The 23,653-nt window shown below is 31.4% G+C and overlaps 4 protein-coding genes across 7 annotated transcripts; all 4 read right to left on the bottom strand.

Moving 5' to 3' along the window:
- Nucleotides 1-472: 472 nt before the first annotated feature.
- LOC121223511 (uncharacterized) lies at nucleotides 473-4,904 on the bottom strand. Its single transcript, XM_041105080.1, has 5 exons — nucleotides 4,334-4,904; nucleotides 2,890-3,002; nucleotides 2,433-2,804; nucleotides 1,526-2,291; nucleotides 473-824 (listed from the first exon to the last, which is right to left on the bottom strand). The coding sequence occupies exons 1-5, from the start codon at nucleotides 4,578-4,580 to the stop codon at nucleotides 763-765; spliced, it is 1,560 nt and encodes a 519-aa protein (XP_040961014.1). The 5' UTR covers nucleotides 4,581-4,904; the 3' UTR covers nucleotides 473-762.
- Nucleotides 4,905-9,620: 4,716 nt separating this feature from the next.
- Nucleotides 9,621-10,650, bottom strand: LOC107925958 (calmodulin-binding protein 25). Its single transcript, XM_016856729.2, has one exon. It carries the CDS (start codon nucleotides 10,446-10,448, stop codon nucleotides 9,924-9,926), a length of 525 nt encoding a protein of 174 aa, XP_016712218.2. The 5' UTR covers nucleotides 10,449-10,650; the 3' UTR covers nucleotides 9,621-9,923.
- A 524-nt stretch (nucleotides 10,651-11,174) lies between these two features.
- On the bottom strand, nucleotides 11,175-12,127 carry LOC107925716 (calmodulin-binding protein 25). The gene has a single exon (XM_016856435.2). It carries the CDS (start codon nucleotides 11,803-11,805, stop codon nucleotides 11,272-11,274), a length of 534 nt encoding a protein of 177 aa, XP_016711924.2. The 5' UTR covers nucleotides 11,806-12,127; the 3' UTR covers nucleotides 11,175-11,271.
- Nucleotides 12,128-17,346: 5,219 nt separating this feature from the next.
- On the bottom strand, nucleotides 17,347-23,653 carry LOC107925702 (aladin). 4 transcript variants are annotated; one of them, XM_016856418.2, is made up of 16 exons: nucleotides 23,509-23,652; nucleotides 23,353-23,408; nucleotides 23,173-23,268; nucleotides 23,036-23,080; nucleotides 22,222-22,336; nucleotides 21,968-22,067; nucleotides 21,691-21,870; nucleotides 21,491-21,549; nucleotides 20,214-20,301; nucleotides 20,060-20,135; nucleotides 19,460-19,559; nucleotides 18,701-18,752; nucleotides 18,436-18,573; nucleotides 18,102-18,189; nucleotides 17,915-17,983; nucleotides 17,347-17,524 (listed from the first exon to the last, which is right to left on the bottom strand). In XM_016856418.2, the coding sequence occupies exons 1-15, from the start codon at nucleotides 23,564-23,566 to the stop codon at nucleotides 17,933-17,935; spliced, it is 1,302 nt and encodes a 433-aa protein (XP_016711907.2). In that variant the 5' UTR covers nucleotides 23,567-23,652; the 3' UTR covers nucleotides 17,347-17,524; nucleotides 17,915-17,932. The 4 variants fall into 4 exon arrangements, with proteins under 4 accessions (XP_016711907.2, XP_016711908.2, XP_016711906.2 ...); XM_016856419.2 differs by having other exon boundaries at nucleotides 21,968-22,064; XM_016856417.2 differs by having other exon boundaries at nucleotides 17,393-17,524; nucleotides 17,905-17,983.

The raw sequence follows: 23,653 nt of genomic DNA, 5'->3' as shown, positions 1-23,653 counted from the left end.
TCAAAAAGTTATTCGAAATAAAAAAAAATCGTCTCAATCGGACAACCGAGCGAAAAGTTATGGCCTTTCAAAGTTTTCCAAGCTTAAAAACATAAACTGTTCATCTACGTCAACAAATCGCGTCCTCGTAGGCGCGATTTGTGTCCACGTAAGCAAATCGCGCTGACATGGACACGATGTCTTGACACGTACCCTGACAGCGCGCTGACGTGGACGCAAGTTCGCGAAAAATAGTCCATTCCGGTAAATAATTAAAAAAATCGGCCCATTTCGGTAAAATTTGAAAAAAACGGCTTTTATTGGTAAATTACCCGAAATTCAAGTATAAAGATTACATTTATTAGGGGCTATAAAAGTGATATTTTAACTATATCCTTATTTAATCCACCTAGCCAAACTCTCTTTAAATAATACTAAAATTAACCCAACATTGCAGATTACTAAAAAAATGCTATTAGAAGGAAGAGGAGAGTAATGCACATAGATTTGGTTTTATCCCTCTATTGATTTCAACAAAAGAGAATACAACAAAACAGCAGCAATCACATAATCTATAGGCCCTGCCACCATTGTGACTTTTGACCTGAAAATGGTTGCCGTGTTAATCAACATATTTACAGCACAGAAAACAGCATATATCCCCCCCACTCGAAACACGAGACCAACACCCTTCGGCATTGCTCTCGCTCTCGTCCGCAAAACTCTTGGATTATACAGTTTTGAAGTGGTTGTAACTAGAGAATAGGTTGATATACCCTGTTGTTATAAATGTAAAGTAATAATAGCTAATAGGAAAGATAGCAGCCATCGCATAGTTGGAAGACCTGCAGAATGCAGAGGGAGTATGGTATTAGCATACGTGCACGAGTCCATTATATCGGATCCCAAGCATAATCCCTAGCGATACAAACTGATGCAAGAAGATAATTTAGAGCATGGATCTGTTACAATGACCAGTATAATGATTATTAAGCATCTAGAAGTACATTCGATGTTCAACATGAGAAGAGCTGGGTATTCGTACCATGAAGGCCCCTGTACTAGGAGTCAAATGGCTTTTTACCCTCTTTACTATGTAAAGTTAGATTAAAGAGAAAACTAGTCTTTTCTATTAAAAATTTCATCTATTTCTACTGTTACATGTACCTCATGCTAATGTACATAGACCAGTTTTTAACAGTAAAAATGGCTAGAATTTTTAATAGAACTAGTTTGCTCTTTAATCTAACCTATAAGGACTAATTTTCTATTTTCTTAGTAGAAGGGACAAAATGCAATCGGCTTCTAGTATAAGGGCCTCCATAGTACTTTTACCAAAGAGCTGAGCATGGATAAATATATGAATTAAACTGATCAACCGCTATAATGATTCTTAAATTTCTAAATATGACTAAAATCACTGCACAAGAAAATCATCTTTAGACTCCATTTGTATGAAACGAATAGTCCAGGTAATTTATGATCATAAAATTCGGTTTGGCGTGTGATGATATGTTTAATTATTCAGAAAACGTCATTTACTCACAGAAAGGTGCCGATGCTGATGGTGAAACTGAAGGTATCCTATCAGGATCCTCTTTATTTGGTTCACTCTTTGATGGAGGCTTGGCATGAGCAAACGCTACATTTGGCAGCGGACTGGATGTGGGAGCTAAGTAGGTAATTGGTCTGTGTTTAGGTTTGGGTGCCAGTGCTGATGGGTGTACATTTGGTGGGACCGCCGAATGATGAGGGGAAACTTTGGGTGTGGCAACAGGGGCTAAATTAGGTCCCTCTCGAGGCTTCCCCTTGATCCTTTTATTCCCATGTTGGGAACCAGGAGGGTTTGCCTTGTTATGCCTTTGAGATGCGGGTGAAACTGTTTCAGGGGTAGGTGAATGAGCTTCAGGTGCAGGTGCAGCACCTTGCTCGGTTGATGTAGTGGGTGCAACTGCAGGAGCTAGATCAGCACTATGGTGATGATGGTGATGGTGGTGGTGATGGTGGTGGTGGTGGTGGTGATGATGATTACTGTGGACAGGATGAGGTGAAGGAGCAGGTGAGTTTGAACTGCTGTCACCTCCGTGAAGAGAATGTTGCAAAATGGAAGAAAGGCGAACTTGCTTAACTTTACCAAATACAGTGTGGTTTAGGCCAAGGTTTTTCGAATGAGAACCCGTGATGGTTTGAGCTAGTTGCTTTAATCTTGGCGTTGATGGAGAATTCCCTACAGCAAGCAGAACTTTTGACTGAACGATAATGGGGGGAGCAGCAGTGGAGCCTTTAGAATTCGATAAGATGATATACAAGTTCTGAAACTCGCCAAGTAAATCGCATCAGATTCAGCATAAGAGACGCTAAAGCCAATAAACTCTCTTACAAATGGTACATACAAAAACGAAAAAACAAAAAATAACAAAGCATAATCAATAAAAAAAGACAGATTGCCTAACCTCGTTTGGGGCTAAATGCAATCCAGACTTGAGCTGGCTCCTTAATTCATCAAAATATAATTGTATTTGATAAATAGAGAAGTTCAAGGTAAAGTTGAAATGGATTTGCACTTTCTGCAGAAGAAAAGCGCTTTGCGGGGGAATCACAGTAATCCCTCCCGGGAATTTTAACACCTCGAAGAAGTATGAATCCCCGAACAAGGATTTAGTCAAGCTCAAAGATGCTTGGTGTATAACCAAATACTCAAACGACGACTTTATCAAACTTAGAGAAGTTGGAGATATCTTCGAATACCTTGCATCAGGATCAACCCCGAACACAACCTTTGTTACGTTCGATTCAGTTAAAGGTTCGAGAGATAAGATAACCACCTGGTTCAAAGAAGTAAATCACAATTTAGGCAAAAATGTAATACAAAGTACATACATCATGACAAAAAAGGATCAAATATTATACTTTGCTCGTACGAAAGTCTATCTCATCAAAAATGTCATTTTCAAGCTGCAAGATATTGTCTCCCAGAAAAGAAACCGGCTTCTCAACTTTAAAACTTGCTACTATATCATGATCTGGACAATAAAATAACCAAATGTTAAATCACTTCCATAATTATAAATTCAATATTGGTCAACCCCACAGCAAATACCAAATTGCCAATCCTACGGACCAGCTTCGATCAGAAAACCATATATAAATAACTACAACAATTATTATATGAATGCAGAGATTAATAACCAAGTTGATACATCAAAAATAATTCTCAAACCAATACCGATTACAGGTACTTATATGCAATATACGTGACATAACATCCAATAGTAATTGATCTATGAAATGTTGAACAATTCAGTCAGAAAACCGTATAAACAACAACAATGGTTATATGAATGCAGAGATCAATAACCAAGTTGATACATCAAATATAATTCTGAAACCAACACCGACAACACATATTCATATACAACGTACGTGACATAACATCCAATGCTAATGATCTATGAAATGTTTAACAAATTCAATGGTATACACAAACATGTATATATATGTATATAGCAGATAAGCAGAACTATGAAATAAAAAAAACTGCAGTAACTAACCAAATGTGTTCAAAAATATCGATTGTGCTCATCACTCATGTGTCAAGAACCGAAAATGCTAAGGGGAAACCACTAAATGAAGCATTAAAGGCTAACTCAACCCCGAAAAGATTATTCTTCATGGACCGTAAAACAACCATGGAGATACCTTGGTGGATATCCTTTCATTTCCATGGTCCAATTTTACTCTAAATTATAGGAAAATTAAAATATGAATTACTAAATCACATGGATTTATTTTCTATTTTTGATGCACTAAGGATGTAATTCTATAAAGGGTCAATGAACCAGATAATGACACATTGACAAAACTTTTTAAATGTAATTTTAAATAACTTCATTTCCAATGAAGCTTTATTATCATATTCTATACAGCCTTAATGCATCAAATGAAATAAAAATAATAATAATCTATCCAAATATATATATATATAAGGAGTTACCAAATTTATTTATCTTTTATGGAAATTTTATCTTATTTTATTGATTGATGACATCTGTGGTAAAAGAATCCATCATTTAAAAATGTTCATAATCTTTCCCTTTTACTCCTTTAGCAAACACTCCATATAACTAATATTTAACACTCTTAAACCCAGTTTCCATTAATGGAAGTTTTTAAAATTTTTTTTTTCAAAAAAATAAATAAAACCCAAGTCGATAAATAAAATCTAAAATTTTCTCATTCATACATTCTCAGCTAAAAAAAAATTAAGAACAATAACTAAAAACAAAAATCCCAGATCCATACATACATACATGCATATACATACAATTAAATCAAGAAAAAATAGAAAAATTACCTTTGAACCTAGAATCAAGATCCAGATCAGAGTGATCTGAAGAATGAAGAAAAGGGGGTAACCAAAACAAAGCCGAAAGGAAGATTGCAAGAGAAAACAACAAAACGAAGAAGCATCGAAGACCAAAGAGAGTGTTCTTAGATCCACAAACAACGAATCTGGTTGAAATTGTAGAGCTCGATTCTACCACAGATACTTCACTACTCACGTTTAAACTTAATCTCTGCTCTTCTTCAGTTTTACCCATAGTTCATTTCTTCACCATTTGCTCTTATACTCCATTTCCATGGTGATTTGCTTTTGCCTTGGCCATTGATGATGCTCCCATTTTTTTAACCCTTTTTCACTTCACCGCTGAATTTTTGCACATTTTTTTTCTAATTTCTAGGGGAGGGGGACACAAACAAAGCTCGTCTTTGTGCTTGTTTTTATGAATTATATATTTTTTGGGATTTTTTTTAATTTTTAATTTAATTTTTAATTTTTACAGTTAAAGACAATGAGAAATTATGTGTAGGGTTTTTGACGATGAAAGGAGAAAAAAAAAAGAAGGGAATCAAGTATCTCTATCTCTTCAAATGTCTGCTTTTTTATTTTTTTATTTTTGTTTTTATTTTTTAAAAGATAAACTTTAAAACATGGGACATCAATTTGTGGAATTTCTTTTTTTTAAATAAAATAAATATTTTTTGGTGCAAATTTAGTTTTAGTCCCTCTACTATGTTGAACTTTTGAATTTAATCCTTTTAATTTGGGTGGATGTACTTGAGAGATCCCTCTATTATAGGGACCTAATAAAATTAATCCCTTCACTATTAAATGGATCAATTTGGTCCATATACTATTAAAAAGAATCAAATAATATCAAATTGGAACAGGTTTAATATTTATTGTTTAAAACATGTCATTTTATGTTTAACATGGTTAATGTTTTTAAAGTTTTATAGTTTTATAAATGAAACCTTTTGTTGGGAATTAAACTGTAATTAAAAATAATAATTTTCAAGTCATTTTTTATATAGAAAACTTTAACTCTGTTACAATTTGTACTTGTTTGATTCTTTTTAATAGTATAGTGACTCGATTGATCCATTTAATAATTGAGGGACTAATTTGATCAAATCCCTATAAAACAAGAATCTCCCAAGCACTTAAACCTTTTTAATTTGTCTCAGTTCGATTCTTTACTTTTATAATATTATTAGTAAATTTGAATAGAAAATAAAGTTGTTATTCAACAAATATGCAATATTCTTATTGGTTGAATTTTGTTGTTTGGATTTTTATGTGACCGTAATTGTGTGGTCGATTTATATATAAAAAAAAATCAACATCATCACTTTGACGACTGCAATTGACAATATTATCAATTTGGACTTATTGAAAATGTTGTAGAGATAGATGATCAAATTATACCGAATTAAAGTAGAGATTTAATCTCAAACTTAGTACAATATACACTAAAATCAAAATCATACTTTTTTATATTTGAATTTTTTTATTGTTTTTTTTTTGTAAAAATGTTTTAAAAGCCCTCAAGAATATATATATATACCCAAATGAGCTTCAATGATACAAAATTTTAGACTGTTCTGTTAATAGGAACTGTCGTTAATTGATCAGATCGTTAATAGACACTAACGTGGCTACTAGAATCAACAAGAAACTAATAGGATGTCTAGATTCAAATGAAATGTGTACATGTTTTTATTGAGATTTATTTTGAATGTATTTAAAAATATATTAAAAATAAAATTTTACTCAAATGTATGATTAAATTGATATAATAAAATTTATTTGAGTCTACAGCTCTAGTCTAACCCGAATTTATATGTTTGCTAAATTTTTAAAATAATAATTATATTTATTATATATTTAAAATAAGTTTTTTAACCCAAATAGTCAAATCCATTTACCTATTACCTCCAAAGGCAACTCAAACTAAACAAGTGCATCGGAACAATATAACAAAATTTTTAAAGGCATTGTCTTAGTTTCTATTGCTTTTTCACTTTAATGTGTAAATTTTTTATTCGGATAAGAACTTTAAAAATATAAAATTTATCCGATAACCAAAATAAAAGTATAAATATGATGCAAACCTGATTTGACGTGTACAGTCAGCCACCACTGATGATTTAACACTTGGGTGGCTAAAATAAAAATATCCTAAAAGTTGGGTGACGAAATTGTAATGATTTTTTTAACGACCAAAATAAAAGAGCTCTAAAAATTAGATGACCAATTGAGTAGTTTACCTTATATTTTAATCTCTATTAAGAACACTTATTAGTACCTTAGGTTGTGAAATTAGAGTTGAATTTTCCTTAATTAATTAGAGTTGAATTTGGGCAAGAAGTTCAATTTTTTTGTTTTACGTTAGGAGCGAGAATCTAGAATTACTTTTAGCGGGGTTAGAATTTAATTATAATTTTTCATGAATTAAAATATAAATTTATTATTTATTAGTTTACAATTTCATCATTTTTTAAGGGATTAAACAAAAAGAATCATTTTTAGGAGGTTGGAGTGCAATTTTTCCATATATTAATTTATAATATCTTTATTTATAAGATAATTGAATTGAAAATCTTTCATTTTGAGGGGCCAAAGTATAATTTTACTATATATATTAACTTATAATTTCTCTATTTATAATAAGACTGAATTGAAACTCTTTTTTTTTCTATGGGTTGTCTGTGCTCTTCAGATTTGCCTTTTGCATTAGACTAAACCTGAGTCAAGAAATGAGTATAAACACCTTCCACGGGCTCAATTCAAATTGATTCACAAATAGGTCTGATCAAATTGGACTCGATCCCACGTTAGACTGCAATTGAATACGAATTTAAGACATATCAAACACCTAAATGGATGATAAAGTTCTCCTAACGCTATTTTGTTCATCCATAAAACTCAAATTCAAAATTTTAATGACATCGAGCGGCTTACAACTTAATGAGTGTTGCCTTAATTTCACATTATAACTTTGTAAGATAGAAGGTTATTATTGTATGCCATTTTCAATTTAGTAGCTCGATTTCTTATAATCGAGATAGTTGATGAATTTGTTAGGAATTGAATCTAAACACTTTTGTCATACAATATAAATAATATTTTCACTAAAATAAAATGTTTTTAGCTTGATGGTTAAGGAAGAAAAAACAGTAATTTAATGTAATGGTTAAGTTAAAAATAACTTAGGTTGATAAGTTAGATGGAATTTTTTTTTCCTTTCATGCTAAGGTTTTATTTAGTGAAATTGATTTGTCGATTGTTTTAAGCGCAACACGAAGTCAGAAAATTATTTTAAGGGTGGAATTAAATTGTAATTTTAACGATAGTAAAAATGTAAATTTACCATCTTAATAGTTTACATCTTTATAAATTTTAAAGGATTAAATTATTTTTTATTATTTTTAGGGAGCAAAGTGTAATTTTATCTTTTTTAATTTAAAATTTAAGAGGACCTAAATTGATTTGTTCATTTTAAGGGGTCGGGGTCGGGGTCTGCCAACCCTTATAGCTACGCCCCTATTTAAGTGTGAAGTATAATATATATTATTCATTATAATGATTATAAAACACTGTTAACTTGACAATTAAAATATATCCAAACAAAATTCGTATATTATAAAAAGTAAATCAAAATAAAAATTTAACTGAAAATTCATACGTAATTTATATAACTGACAACATCGTTACTAAATCAAAACTTCATTTAGATGATATTCAAATATGTGAATGTACTTAAGAGGTCCATATATTATAGGAGTTGATTAAATTAGTCCATCTACCATTAAATGAATTGATTTAGACATTATATTATTAAAAATAATTAAACAATACCAGATTGGTACAAAATTAACATTTATTGTTTAACGAAATAAATATTTTCACATTTTTTATGGTTATGTAAATGAAACCTGTTTTGTTTTCAATTAAATTGCAATTGAAAAATATCATTTTCATACAGTAAATGTTAATTTTGTTGTAACTTGAACTTATCTGATTCTTTTAATAATATAGGGACTAAATTGATAGATTTAATACTATAGAGGACACAAGCAACTTATTCAAAAAAAATGTGAATATGAAATTAATTATTTTAATAAAAAAAGAAAATAAAATATAAAAATTATTGGTGCCTTCACTTAACTCTTGTTGTTCTAGAAACAAAGGATAACTTTTCAACACGTGGCAGAAAACAATAAAATGACGCAAAAAAAGAGCACCGATCAAGAGTAAAGTATCTTTGTGATAAAATGAAAAAAGGCTTAATTTAATATTTGATCCTAAAATAATACCTGATTTTCATTTTGGTACCTAATTTTTTTGTCCGATTTTAGTAACTGTACTATAATTTTTGTCTCAATTTAAAAAAAGAAATTGCCAATAAAAACATGACTGTGGCACATTCTTATTGAATGTGGGTATTTTTAAGGTAAAATATACTAAAATAATAGTTTAGGTACTACAATGAAAAAGGTCCAATTCCAAACTAAAAAATATAATTTTGAGGGTTATAGGGGTTATTACAGTAAAGTAAACATCATACCAAAAATAAATTTTTATTATTTTTAAATAATTTATACTAGATATATATATTTTTAAATCAGTACCAAATATTTTTCCAATCATTAATTTGACATTTCGACTCTATTATTGGAGTATATAGTGAAAATCAAATGGAAAATTTTAGTAAAGGTTCATGTACTAGTCCTTTATGTCCTTATATTTACAATTTAATTATTTTTAATCCTTTACTTTTCAAAATATGCTGTACTTGTTGGACTTATCTGTAAAAATATTACAGAGGTTCTTATGTTAAGAGTCAGATTATGTTTTACTCTTTTTATTTAAAAATAAAATAAATTAGTCAATGTACATTAAATAATAATAAAACAAATCATTCTGTTAAAATTTTTGTTCATTTCTACTGTTAAATGATGACATATCATTATTTGGTTACTTGAATTTTTCTCCATTTTAATTGCCATTAAAATTTTTATTAATTTATTCGATTAAATATTTAATTAATTTTATTTAAATTAATCATTTTCTCTTTAATCTAACCATTCATTTTATTATCAGTTAAAGCTTTTCTTAACCAAGTGTTAAGTGCAATAGCGAAGCACGTTATATTTTTAAGGAAGTTGAAAATGACATTAATGAGAAAAATAACCACGAATCTTAAACATAGATCGTAAAACAAACATGAACAATATAACTGTTAAAAATTTCGATAATTTAATCTAACGTACTTTATTAAAAGAGGAAAAAAATATAATCTAGCTCCTAAGGTAGGGAGGAGCATAATATTTTTATTATGTAATTCATTTATAATATTTAAAAGTAGGAGTACTAACGGAATAATTTAAGTAAGCTTAAGTAAACAGATTAGATATGCTACAGAGATTCTTTTTCTAAATTATTAAATTACGACTAAATTTAGTAATAAAAAAGTCAAATTAACAAAATTAAAAATTTATGGACTAAAACAGTAATTTACCCATTTTTTACATACTAAGTTTTTTGAAACAGCTCCTCCACATGCTCTGCTACAAGTACAGTCGGATACAAAAAAACCCTAAACTTTCCATGATTCTAATGTGGGAAAGCTCGAGAAAGTTTCAAAACATGGCTGTTGATGATTCAATAACGCCACCGACGTGTCTAACGTAGGTAAAAATCCAGGTCCGGCACCGTTATGTAACCGGTTACCGAGTCTTTGAGGCTCCGGTTTAAGGATCGGACTCACCGTCGTCGTCGTCTTTCCGTCGCCGCATCCGATTCCGGTTACTTGTTGTACCATCTGCCTGAAATTAGCTGGATCTGCTGCTATAAAAGTAGTTTGAGAACTCTTCGAGGCGCGGGGCTTCCGTTTGGAGATTTTTCCAGTGGGCGATGAACTGGCGGTTCGGTATCGTTTGGGTGCCGGTTCAGGCGCCGGTGAAACGATGGGATCGGTGATGGAATCGGAGATTGATTTTTGTAACGCTCTCGTTAACACTTGTGTGTCGCGAGAAAAGGATTCGGCGATCCAGGGATCGGTTAAGAGGGAATGAAACGGTGATGTTTCGAATGTTGATAGGTTTTCTGATGATGCTGCCATCGTTATTTTAAACCGTAATTATATTTTCTCGGGAAAAATGGAAATGAAAGAAAAAAGTTTAGAGGAAGAGAATCAAGTAGGTGTTTCTGAAGGGTTGGAGGTTAAGGAACTTTTCTTGTATTTTATCAGATATCAAACAGAGAAAGTGAAGGAGAGCTTAAATGGGGCGAAGAAACCGCGTTGTGATGACGGGGGACACGCGTCAACCTTTTTATCCTTAAATCTAGCCATATTTAAAGTTGAAATAAAATTAATCCTTTAGGACAATTAGAGTTGATTTGGTTAAATTAGATTTCGATTTGGGTTGTAAATTAAGATAGTAATTATATTTAGGAAGGATTCATTTATCCATATAAAATTAAAGTGATTTTATATTTTTTATACAATTAATATTTTATTAATAGATTTGCATGTTAAATTTAGTGTAAATTAAAAATTTTTCAACTATTTATTTTATATAACAAAAATATTAATAGTTCAATAAATATTCATATATTGATATTCAACTATTATTTAAGTCTTTTAAAAATTTTAAAATTTAAATTAGTAAAGATAAAATTACACTTTGACCCTTCTAAAATTATAAAAATTTGATTTAATCTTTTTGAAATTATAAAAATATAAATTATAAAAAAAAGTAGTTCTTATAATTATTAGAAGGTTCATCGCCGTGTAATTGTACTTTGTTAAAATTAGACTTAGTTAATTAATAATTAGAAGAGCGAATTTAACTATGAATAACTTATATGAAAATTACCATTTTTTTACATTCTAAGTTATTTGAAACAGCTCGAGAAAAAAAGGGGGCTGGGGGAGGAAAACCCTAAACTTTCCAGGATTCTAATGTGGGAAAATTCGGGAAAGTGTCAAAAGATGGCTGCTCATGCAGCTGGTGATGATCCAATAACAACGCCGAAGTGTCCAACGTAGGTAAATATCCAGGCACAGTACCGTTAGGTAACCGGTTGCCGGGTCTTTGAGGCTCCGGTTTAAGGATCGGACTCACAGTCGTCATCTTTCCGTCACCAAATCCAATTCCGGTTACCTGTTGTACCATCTGCCTGAAATTGGCTGGATCTGCCGCTATAAAGGTAGTTCGAGACTTCTTCGAGGCGCGAGGCTTACGTTTGGAAACTTTCCCGGTAGGCGGTGGACCGGCGGTTCGGTACTGTTTGGGTGCCGGTTCAGGCACCGGCGAAGCGATGGAGCCGGTGCAGGAATCGGATATTGACTTTTGTAACGCTATCGTCAAAGTTTGTGTGTCGCGAGAAAAGGATTCGGAGATCCAAGGATCGTCGAAGAGGGAACGAAACGTCGACGTTTCGATGTTCGCTAGGTTTTCTGACGATGCCAACATCTTTGTTTTGAAACGATAAGTATATTTTCTCGGGAAAATGAAAGAACAGAAAGAAAATATTAGTAAGAAAAGAATCTTACAGTTGTTTTGATGGGAGTGTTGAGTTCTGGTCTTTTCTCAGATACCAAACAGATGAAAGTGAAGGGATGTTTAAATGAAATGTGGGGGTGTGGGGTAAGGTGACGAAGAAACCGCGTAGTGATGACGAGTGGACACGCGTCAGCTTGTCGTCATGAAATCTAGTAAAGTTAACATATGCACTTAAGTCCTTTACTCTTAGTAAATTCAAAATTTAATCCTTGATACTTTTTCACTTTTTAGGATTTCAATATCTTTACTTTCCAGATTTAAAAATTTAGGTCCAATTACTAACCTTGTTAAAGTTATTTAGTTAAATATAGGTTAATCATAATGTTATATTTTTAGTTACATAGTTACCAAACAAGTATTTTTTTATTTCAAAATGTCACGTTAGCAAATTTAAAGGAAAAAAATTAATAATTGAACTTGAATTTTGAAATTTTAAAAAATTAAGTAAATTCTCGGAAATAAAAATATAATGACTAAATTTCAAATTTAGGAAGAGGATAAGGACTAATGACATATTTTAACCATCTAGTAATGTTTGAAGATATGGTTAATATATCGTTTTGTACCTTAGTTTTTTCTTAATTTGATACTTGAGTTTAGCTTCAATGTTCAATTTGGTAATCGTATCAAACGGTATCATGTGTCTCGAAGAATGTTTGACACGTGTGCTCTAATAAAAATCATAAGGCTTCTACATAAAATAAAATAAAAACTCTTAAGAAAATACAAAAAAAATAAAAATAAATAAATAAAGCTAATGTATTAAATTCACACCCAATTAAGTCCATACTGTTAACTAAAATAATCAATTAAGCCCATTTGTTAACGATTTTTGTCATTGACTACATTGACTGTTAAAATAAATTAACGGGCCAATCAGATGGTGACACATGACAACTTATAGTTTAATCTATTTTTTTCCTATCAAAATTATAAAACATATAAAAAATTATAAAAAAAGACATATATGAAAAAATTATTATTATATTTTTTATATTTTATAATACTTTTAAGTTTTATATTTTTTTATAATTTTAATAAATTTATATCAATTTTAATATTTTTCTATTTTTTCTGATTTTTATAATTTTTAATCATTTCTTATGCGAAAACGTTAGATTAAATTATAAGTTGTCACGTGTCACCATTTGATTGGCTCTCCAATTTATTTTAATGAATAACGTGGTCAATGACGAAAACCATTAACGACGGGTTTGAATTGGGTGTGAATTTAATATAGAGACTTAATTGATTTTTTTTTACATTTTTTTTTACATATAAGCCAAAGCATAAATACTTAACTGAGACAAAAAGAAAAAAAATAGTGATTAAATGCTAAAGTTACATATTTTATGTAACTAAATTAGTTAATTTATGAGAGTGCACCACTAATTTTTCCATGTTTTTATTGAATTCCGTGCAGTGGTGCAATTTGGAGCTAAATAGAAGAAAAAGGAAACAATTAGGCTAAATTGAAGAAATAAGCGAAGAAGGAGGGCCAAAGCAGAATTTTTCCAAGATTAATTAGCAGAAATTTTTTTTTTTGACTTAGTGGGAGATTATTTTAGGATTTTTTTTATCATGGAATATTTTTTCTTAATTTTCTATACTAGTTGGCTCTTAATTTAGCAAAGCCACTAGTATAAATAGTGGCTTATTTTGTTCATTTTAATCATCAATTGAAATATCAAGCTTTCATCTTTCAATAGATTCTCTCATTTCTATTCACAAATTTATTGTCTTTAGTTTCCTTTACTTTCAATTCCTAAATTTCCAACTTGTTACCACTTACCATTTACAACTTCTTTTTCAAACTTCCTTTTTATTTCCAGTAGCCACCCTACTTTAATACACCACCAAAATTCCAGCCCCATACTTAATTACGCCACCCATCCTTTCCACCCATTTCTACCTTATCCAATTATGCCCAATATCATCATGTCCCAAACCTTAGTTAACTAAATTCATTTTCAGCTTTAGGTCGGAATTAGCCTCGTTAAAACCCATGAGTTACGAACCCGAGCAAATTAACTCCTAAATTTCAGTACTTATTATTTCTCCGAATTAAGAGTAGGATTTTGTCAACTCACAAAGTCAGATCAACATTAAGTCAAAAAAGACGTCATTTGATTTAGTGTGGTTAGACGTACAATTGGAATTCCGAAAGGATCGATTCTAATCGGTTTTCTGTGAACACATTGGCGTGCCAAGTGGAGATTGTTGTTTGGTTCCGTCAAGGGAAGTAGTAACCGGATTTAAATGTCCCACGCCGTTGAGGGCATTGGTTCGAGCTAGGCTCTTCTAAAACGCAAAGCTGCCGGAGTTCTAAATCACGAACGTTTCGTGGTTGTTCGACCGGTAAGGGTTAGTTATTGGACGTTCCATAACTAATTTACATAATGAAGAGTTAGTGTCCGAGGCGTCCTGGGTAACTATAACTAGCTTATTGGAAAAGAGGAGTTCATCTAATTTCGAGGATCGGTTCAAAGACGAGGAAAATTTGTGCCTAAAGCTAAGCTTATTCTAATTAATTTTTCTTCATATTTATTTAACTAATTTTATTATTCTGTTTTCAACTTTTTATTTTCATGCATTTTATTTATTTATTTTAGGTCTTCAAATTTTATCCCCCCGAACTTCTTAGGCACGACAACTGCCCCGACATAAATTTGGTCAAAAGAGGAACAATTTGCAGTAAACCTAGTCTCTGAGGGATCGACCCTACTTCCTATATTGCTTAAATCACAAATTAGGTGTAGGTTTATATTGGTGGATTCGACTCCCATAAATTAGCTACTCATTTGAACAATGAAAACTGAAAAAAAAAACTCAAGTATCAAATTGAAAAAAACTCAGGTACCAATTTGGATATTGAAGCAGAACTTAGATAATGAAAATATATTAACCTTTTAAAATTGAAACAAAAGATTTATGGTTTAATTATTCTCTCGATCCTTGTACTCTTTTTGAATTTGAAATTCAAACTCTTTTATTTTAATTTCAAAATTTTAATAACTTTATTCTTTTGATTTAAAATTTTGTTTAATTTTAAATTTTAAATTCAATTGATAACATCATTAAAGGACTTAATTCTCAATATTGGGTAAGATATTAATTCTCCAATTAATTATTAAATTTTAATTATTTGTATTTTTTATGGGTTATGTGTCTATATATATACTTTAGCTATGTTCTTAAGCATTTTTTTTTATAAAAGTAATATGATCAAAGAGTAAAATAGTCATTCTGTTAAAAATTCCATCCGTTTTTACTGTTGAAAATCGGTCTCTGTACATCAACATGAGGTATACGTGGCACACTACATGTAACTATCTGGTTATTCTGTCAGCCACACTAGTTTTTAATAATAGAAATGGATAGAATTTTTAATAGATGTGACTAATTTAGTCGTTTTTTGAGTAAAGGGAGTAAAATACAATACAACTTCTAGTATAAGGGCCTTTATAGCATTTTAACCATTTTTAGTGATTTTAGGTAATTAAAGAGTTCTAAACTTACCAAGTGTCACCCATATTTGGTTGACATCTAAGCATTGTGAATAATATCACATCATTGACTTGTAAATATAAATGGAAATTGTTTGATTGAACTAATGCTCTTAATGCAAAAAAGTCCAATACCAAAGATGGAAAATAAATTTTTTTTAAAAAGGGCATTTAAATGCAATTTGACCAAATCTCATACAATAATACATGTCCCTTTACTATATTTTAATGTAATTATGGTAAAAATAGAATTAAATGAGATAATTATGGATAACACTAGAAAGCCGTTTAGAATGATGATTTGTAATATATATTTGGTCAAACAAATTATTGGTATTAGTCAAACTAGGTAAAAACACTTTTTGGGTTTTTCTCAATTTAAAATTTTAGAAAACTATTTCCTTTGAAATGGAACAATTAAGGATAATTAATCACAGCGTTAATATTTTTCGTCAATTGTGCATAATCTTGATTGGTTTAATAACAAATTTAGCCCTGGATGCTTACATATTTTGTTAATTCAGTCTTGATCCTAAAAAAACTGAACAGATTTAGTCTCAACATTTACACATTTATAAAAACAGTACGGATTAAATCTGTTACTATACGGATCGAATTTATGTAAATTTGACAAAGAAAAATATTAACGTTGTGATTAATGGTTCTTAGTTGCTCATGTACGAAAAAATTGATTGGAGTTAAATTGCTTTGATTTTTTATAAAGAGACCAATTTACTTAATAAGTTCGATAACTTTAGAATTATGTTACAGATTCTATTTCAAATTTTAACCACCAAACTTTTATTCACCAGTAAAACATTTTAACAAAAATTCATTATAAATCAATCTAACCACTTTCTTCCATATCTTTCTTGAACCATAAATAGTATAATCAATTCCTCTTGAAAAAACCCAAACAATTAGATTGCATATTCCTCCTCTCATGTTGGGTGAAATCGAGTCTAGCTGAATCCAAATATTGCTAAGTTCGAGCTTGGCTCAAAATATAATCAAGTTCTCGATTAAATTTGTTTATCAATTTTTTTACTCAATAATTAACTTTAGAGTTAATAGATATTAAAAGTAATAATCCAATTTAATAATATAAAAATATGAAAAACTCGACAAGGCTCGTGAACCGTTCGAGTCAAGTATTGTTAAACTTGAATTTGGCTCGATCGATAGCTCGAGCTCAGCTCCAGAATTACCAATTTAAATTTAATTTTTTTTCAAATCGAACTCAAGTTATTTGCGAGCACCAATGTCTCATTTACACCCCTACTTCCGTCAATACTATTAAGAAAGAACATCCGTAAAGTTTTTATTATTATCAACAACCAAGTTTTAATTACAAAGTGATTTTTTTTACAACATTACCATCAAGAAAGAATCATTACCATACATGATTTTTTTTAGTTTCCCAAAGTATCTATTGAAGCGAGCCCAGTAACTAATCCTCCACATTCGGCAGGCTCATAAAAGGTGTTAATACTGACCACGAGTTTTAAAACCAAATTGAAATTAATATTGCAAGAACACGTTTATGGTCAAATTTTAAAATGAATTCAAACATTTTAAATTTATTACATTACAGTACAATTTACCATTTTTTTCATATCAATTTATTAAAATTTTGTATAATGATACATTTTTTTAAATGTGTATATTTAAATCAAAATAAGATTTTATTATATACATATAAATCACAATTCGAGTTTCACATGTATAATTATATAAAAAATTCACGTATTAAACTGCATATTAGATAAAAGAATCATGTATAAATTTGATATTATCCATTCTAACTGTTTTAGATTAGGTTTCTAGAAAATTTTTGTTTTTGCATAAAATAAAATGTGATACTCACGGAGTCACGGACTAGGTTCATTCATCATTAAAATCAAAGGTCAACAATGAAGCTAAAAAGTTAAATTTTCAACGACAATATAATAAGGCAATAAATAATAATTAAAATAAAAAATTCAATATTGTGAAGCAAAAAATTGGAAAATATATAACTTCCCTTCAATATAATTCCATTGTGTTTTCAAGTATAATGATCTAATAATCCCATCTAAACAGTTTCACATAAAAATGCCATACATAGGTTGGCCTCTAAATGCCTGCAACAAGAGTAAAATATTAGATGTGTCAAAATATTTGTCTTTTGGTTCATGCAATCATTCGTAAAAGTAACTTTTTTATGCATAACTTATGTTACTCGAACTTGGGTGTGTGCCAAATATAGATATGGGATTTTCTTAAGGTTTTTCATGTAAATGAAGGACAGACATTCCAAATAATTATCAAAATTCTCTCTTATTTTTAATGGCCAAAATGTCACTTACTCTCAAATTTAATGGGTATAATTACAATAGAATTAAGGGTTCATAACTTTAATTTCAAGCAATAAAAGAGATTTGATTTTCATCTGGGTGAAATTCAAGGGTTTGTTTATGTATCATGCCTAAAATTTATCATGCAGTCAGTAAACATGGCAGACCTGAAAATACCTTGACCGCATAAGAAATTTAGGATCGAAATAGTAGAGGGTAAGTACAGCAAAATCCACTGCTCCAGCACTGCACAAAAAAGATACATACCGCGATTTGAATTCCATACCGATCATACAGATTCAAATAACCACAAAAAATTGACGATCTAACAATCAGAAAAGCGGAGGAAATGATGAGAGTTTACCACCGAAAGCAATGGTCCTTGTTTAAACTTGCCATGAAAGGAAAATGCAATTGGCTTTGGATTGTCGCCAGGACCTCGTATAAAACCACTGAATCCACATTACAGTAACAAATATATAGGTTAGCTGTTAAGAGTATAAATATCAAACGGGGGCGCAGGGTACAGAACAATGATCTGATTTAGATAATTTCTCTGCTCTTGATGGACACCGAGGAATGGTCTTGTGATATCTATGACTATAAACCAGAAAAGGAGAATGGTATGTTTAGGGTTTTTTTGTCTTCCATGAAAGCTGTGTATACAGAAGTATATGATAAGAGAAGCAGTAACTCACATTAGTGATGCAGAAATCAAGGGGTTCCTCCTCGTATCATATATTGCAATGAGACCTTTGTAAATGTCATCCCCTCCTTTATACGACACTGCTAATCGCTCTCCAGAAGCATCCCAGGCTATCTTCTCGATTCCCTGACTGCATAACAAAATATTTGAGAACAGAACAGTTTGCATGACAATCCAAGCAAGGTGAAGAACACATTATGCATGAGATCATAGGACCTAATGAAATTAACACAAACCATAAAACCGACTTCACATACCTGCCTGTCAATGATATTATCTCTGGCAAATCAACCGGTAATAAGTGGGCATCTGAAGAGAATAAATGACAAGAAATTAGATTTACGCCACTTTCACAATAATGCACCCGTCTACAACTAAATAAACAACATCCAAAAGATAACAGATAATTCATTTAAAACATGAAAGCATGATTTAATATAAAATCATGTATAAGGGAAGGCTCATTGCAAGGTGAGAGGGGACATGGACAAAGAGGTTGTAAGTAAAGGAATTTTCTTATTCCTGTTTTCAAGAGAAAAAGGTTAACCATTGAATGGGAAATCCTCAATGTCACCCATAGAAGACCAAGTTTCAAAAGCTTGTTAACTCCATGTTCGGGAACCTTGAGAAGAAGGGAAGGAGAGGAAGGAAGGGTGATGAAAAGTGGGAAGAATTTCACCTTATTTGGATACCTTTCGGTCCCTCAAGGGGTAGATGGGCAAGACGCAAAGAGAAAAGAGGCATACATTACCAGCCTTGTTCAACTAATGAAAGGGAAGGAAATGACAATTTATCATGTCATGCAATTATCTTATTTTCACACGAGTTAAAATCTAAAATTGAATAAGGTAATCTTGTCTTTGCAGTGAAATGGCTTTAATTAAAAGGAGAAAAAAGAAAACCATTGTAACAAATTGTATTCCCCCCCCCCCCTTTTCAATTTCTGTTCATTCCGCATAACCAAGAGCAAGTTTTTATTCCACTACAAAGAATGAGTTGATGGATAGCAAACATACCCAATGATGGAGGTTTTGATGCAAAGTGTATAGAACCCAATTTTGAAGACTTGGAGAAAGCAAGCAGGACCATACGACCATCAGGATCCCAGGTTGCACCCTGATAACAACAAGTGATTGATCACTTAAACCTTAAATATGTAAAATCTAACGTCATGTCAGCATCATCCAATGAAATTTTGTTTGAAATGATAAAATTATGAGAACCACACAAGCTGATTAAATATGATGCATCAATAACTGTTAGGACGTAAAACCTTCAGGACAATAAAGAGAGAGAAGTCAACCGTTGGTAAGTTTAAACATTTATACTCCAAATGATGAGGAAAAATTCTAGGGAAAGATGAACTCATAACATATGATTTGACCGTACAGTTTTCAATTCCATACTAGAAAGCTTAAGTTTGAAGAATAAAAAGTGGAAATACGATCCTTTTGGCAAATCACCTTAAAACTTACAACCAAGAAAACTTGAACAGATAAAATAAAATGAAAAAAGGGTAGTCATAATGCAAGCAGCCATCTGACAATATCTCTACACGTTGCAAACTTTAACCTTAATAAATATTGTTCAATGACTTAAAAAATAATAAGACTTACAGTGACAAAACCACTGGCTGAAGACCACGGTTCAGAAGTCCATGTGTTTGTCTCCCAAAGATAAAAGGTTCCATCACTGCAACATGATAGAGGCATTAGCAGACATTTTTATCAGAATTAGACATAAAACTTCAGAGACCTGTCAGGTACATACAATTTTCCAGAAAAGAAGTAATCTCCAGTTGGAGACCATTTAATCACTGATGTTCCTCCTAATCCCCGTCGAATGGGAGTCCCAGTACCTGCAAATTCCATCTAAAATAGTGACTAAAATCTCTAAAGAAATAACATCAACATGAATGTATATTTAAGATGACACTATAAATTATATTTTAAGCAACCTGCTTACAGTATGAGATAAGAATTAATATATACATATATATATTTACAGTATGAATATGATGATGGTCATTGAAGGATGTCAAGGAAGAAAAGCAAAAGGTGTCCTTTTACAGCATGGCACATCATCTTTCAAATCTGACAAGCAAGTAAATAGCCCAAAGTCTTCTAGATGCCCCATATTACTATATATTGTTACTTTCCAACCACCTTGAACAGTAGCTTGCACACAAGACTGAGTTCAAGAGAACTGACCATGGAATCTTAGAGGATTGGTAAGTTTGCACTTGTTATAATAATAACAACAACTCTATTTAAAAATGAGTATGTTCAAATAACAAATTTGAGGGAAGGATGATGTACGACAGATAGGTCATTAGGATTTATGGCAGCTTTCTGAATTATAAAGGAAAGAGAGGAAATTGAATAAATATGCCCGTATGCTTCATGTTGGGGTTCCTTAGGAATCACATCTAAGGTTTAGCCTTTGTTTTTATCCAATGACTAGGCTGTACATGAAGCCATAACTCTCTGCTTTTTCTACGAACTGCCATAAGCTTTGCCAGATTAAGCTTGCTTGCACCTTTACCATGCGTAAGATCCAGTACATTAACATCACAAGCAAATGCACAAGAGACTATATATGTATATATAAACCAAAATCCTAGCATTCATAATCCAATCACAACTAGCACACCAAATACAACAACTTCAATGAAAATTTACTCTCTCCAATTATGAAGCTATTTAAGAAACCAAATAAGCACAAAATTTTACAAAAAACAACTAAACCATAAATATAAAACATGCATAAGAGAATAGACTTCAAACCTGCAATCTCAACCAAATAAACTAAAAAGCACCTGATATTTGCAGATATTGGAGGAAAAAGAAAGTCTATAGCTTTTAACTTACAATCATAAGTTTAAGACTTAAAAAGCAAAACTAATCAAGCCTATCCAAACTCCCAACTAAGTTTCTTTCTCATGAACGAATATGCTCCAAATAAGAGGGAGGGTCATCAAAAGGTTACTAATCTTATTAACTTGAACTTAAAAGTAGCTCAGGAGAAACAAAGTTATATATATATACCTTGAGCAACATCCCAAATTGTGAATGACAAGCTTTCATACGAGGCAGAGGCCAAATATGTATCAAAACGTTATGGAATACAATACATTTTTAATAGTTAATAAACACTTCTCGCTCCTAGTTCTGGCTCCCAAGCACAATCTCATCAATGAATTAAAGCAATAAAATATTAATATCACATGAGTAATCAGTAAGGATATCTTCCATCTGGACTCCAAGAAAGTGCACTTATTTGTTCACCATGAGAACTTCGAAAAAAATCCACTAGAGTCCACCGAGTCCCGGAACCTCTAGAGAGTGCCCCCAAGAATGAAGTAGAACCAGATCTAACTGATGCTGCATTCCCAGGATAAGATGCCGCCCAAATGCAAATTCCACCCCTGAAGTCCCATAAATAATTGAGAAAATATCAAAAATATTTGACATAAATGGGGGAGAAGAAAAAAAGTTAACAGTTTGTAAAATCAGGATACTTGCTTGCATGCCACAGAAAGTGACTTTCCACCATTTGGCCTCCACTCTAGAACTTTAACATCTCTTTGTGACTCACTTGTTAAAATGCAAGGCTCCTTCCCTGCTGTTCAAATTATTCAAAACTTGTATGCATCAAAAAGTGATAAACTCAAGCAATTTTATTTAACAAAACAAACTGAACTAGGAGACAAACAAACAAAAAATAAAAAAATAAGTTACACGACACTTTGCATCGAATGATATAATAAGTTGCTCACCTGAATCATCATAATCACGAACCGTAACCTGATTAGAACCGGATATAAATGCCAGTATATGTTTGTGCTGATGCCAGCTCACACCTTGGAGAGCAACTTCTGGTAACAAATCAATCTATACAACTTATCAAATGAGACTGCAGACTTAAATACTAAAAACCATCTTCTCTTTTAATTCTATGTTTAAGCATACATTTTCTAGAGTATCCAATACAAATATTATGATTAAGATAAATAGGTACTCCAATATAGTTACCGAATTGCTTCATACTATACACACACAGACACATATAGGGTTCAAATTTGGTACACTAGCAATGGAATTTTTTAACTCCATAACAGAGTAAAAAAAACTGCCAAATTGCTTCATATATATAGGGTTCGAATTCAGTACACTAGCAATACAATTTTTTAACTCCACAAAGGAGTTAAAAAAAATGCCACATGTCCTATTTTTATTATTATTTTACCACACCTTAAGGGTATGTATTACCTATTCAACCTTGCTCATGGAGACTAAACAAGCCACTAGCAGAATTTTCCATGTATACACACACAGGCCAGTCCAATAAAGACTAACATACTGTGGCAATATATGACACATACACTAGCGCGCATATATATCATAATGACATATTTGTCATACTATGAAAGATTCTTTTTCTTTTTTAAATAACAAATTAGATTATACTGCGCAACTTAAACCGTCATTCAGGCTCACCAATTAACAGCCAATAAAATGCTAAAACCAACATTATATGTATATCTGAGAAGGGCATACATATATAAATCAACAAGGAAATGATAAACTCACATCATTGGGTAGAAAAATGTGTTTGAGGGAGGAAGTTATCATTCCCTGAAATAAGATCTCTTTGCTTAGTGAAAACCTACTAAAAAAAAAACCAAAAATTACACTAACAGAAAAAAGGAAGTGAAATGAAATCATACAAATCCTTTGGGTTGAGAGACGGCAGCATTTGAAGCTGGTGGAGGTTGCGTGGGATCCTCTAAGGACTGAAACGGAACTGGATTGAACACCATTCCCTGTAAAACCCCCAAAGTTTGATACCCCAAAATTTTTTTACATATATTTTTAAATAAAAAAATGTTAATCGATTAATGACATACAAGAAGCTTTCCATAAGTATCCTTAGCTTTACTATCAGAAAGGGCATCGGCTGTAACTGCAGATTAATACTACCGGTGTTAACCATTGAAACAAAGCAACAAAAGGAGAAAAAACCCCATAAAAACAAATTTAAAAGAAAAATAAAGAAGAGATACCCAAATCTCGGTTAATTTCGCAGATGGTAACAGAGCCAGGCTGTGGAAATGAAGGCATAATCTTCTATCTCTATTTTTTTCCTTTAATTTTTGGGCTAAAAAGATGAAAGAAAAAGGAGGTTTGTGAAGGAAGAACAACCATTTT

The sequence above is a fragment of the Gossypium hirsutum genome, chromosome D11, assembly GCF_007990345.1.
Source record: "Gossypium hirsutum isolate 1008001.06 chromosome D11, Gossypium_hirsutum_v2.1, whole genome shotgun sequence".
NCBI classification, from domain to species: domain Eukaryota; kingdom Viridiplantae; phylum Streptophyta; class Magnoliopsida; order Malvales; family Malvaceae; genus Gossypium; species Gossypium hirsutum.
This window is presented reverse-complemented; position numbering and strand designations above follow the sequence as displayed.

Bases quoted from the DNA above. Each gene is read 5' to 3' on its own strand.
- LOC121223511 (XM_041105080.1), bottom strand. From the start codon at position 4,580: ATGGGTAAAACTGAAGAAGAGCAGAGATTAAGTTTAAACGTGAGTAGT. The intron at 2,805-2,889 runs GTATAATATTTG...TCTTTGAACCAG, and splicing joins TAGACTTTCGTACGAGCAAA to GTGGTTATCTTATCTCTCGA. The intron at 2,292-2,432 runs GTTAGGCAATCT...GGCGAGTTTCAG, and splicing joins TGCATTTAGCCCCAAACGAG to AACTTGTATATCATCTTATC.
- LOC107925958 (XM_016856729.2), bottom strand. From the start codon at position 10,448: ATGGCAGCATCATCAGAAAACCTATCAACATTCGAAACATCACCGTTT.
- LOC107925716 (XM_016856435.2), bottom strand. From the start codon at position 11,805: ATGTTGGCATCGTCAGAAAACCTAGCGAACATCGAAACGTCGACGTTT.
- LOC107925702 (XM_016856418.2), bottom strand. From the start codon at position 23,566: ATGCCTTCATTTCCACAGCCTGGCTCTGTTACCATCTGCGAAATTAAC. The intron at 18,753-19,459 runs GTATGTTTGCTA...TATTCTCTTCAG, and splicing joins ATCAAAACCTCCATCATTGG to ATGCCCACTTATTACCGGTT. The intron at 18,574-18,700 runs GTATGTGAAGTC...TTTGTTATGCAG, and splicing joins ATAATATCATTGACAGGCAG to TCAGGGAATCGAGAAGATAG.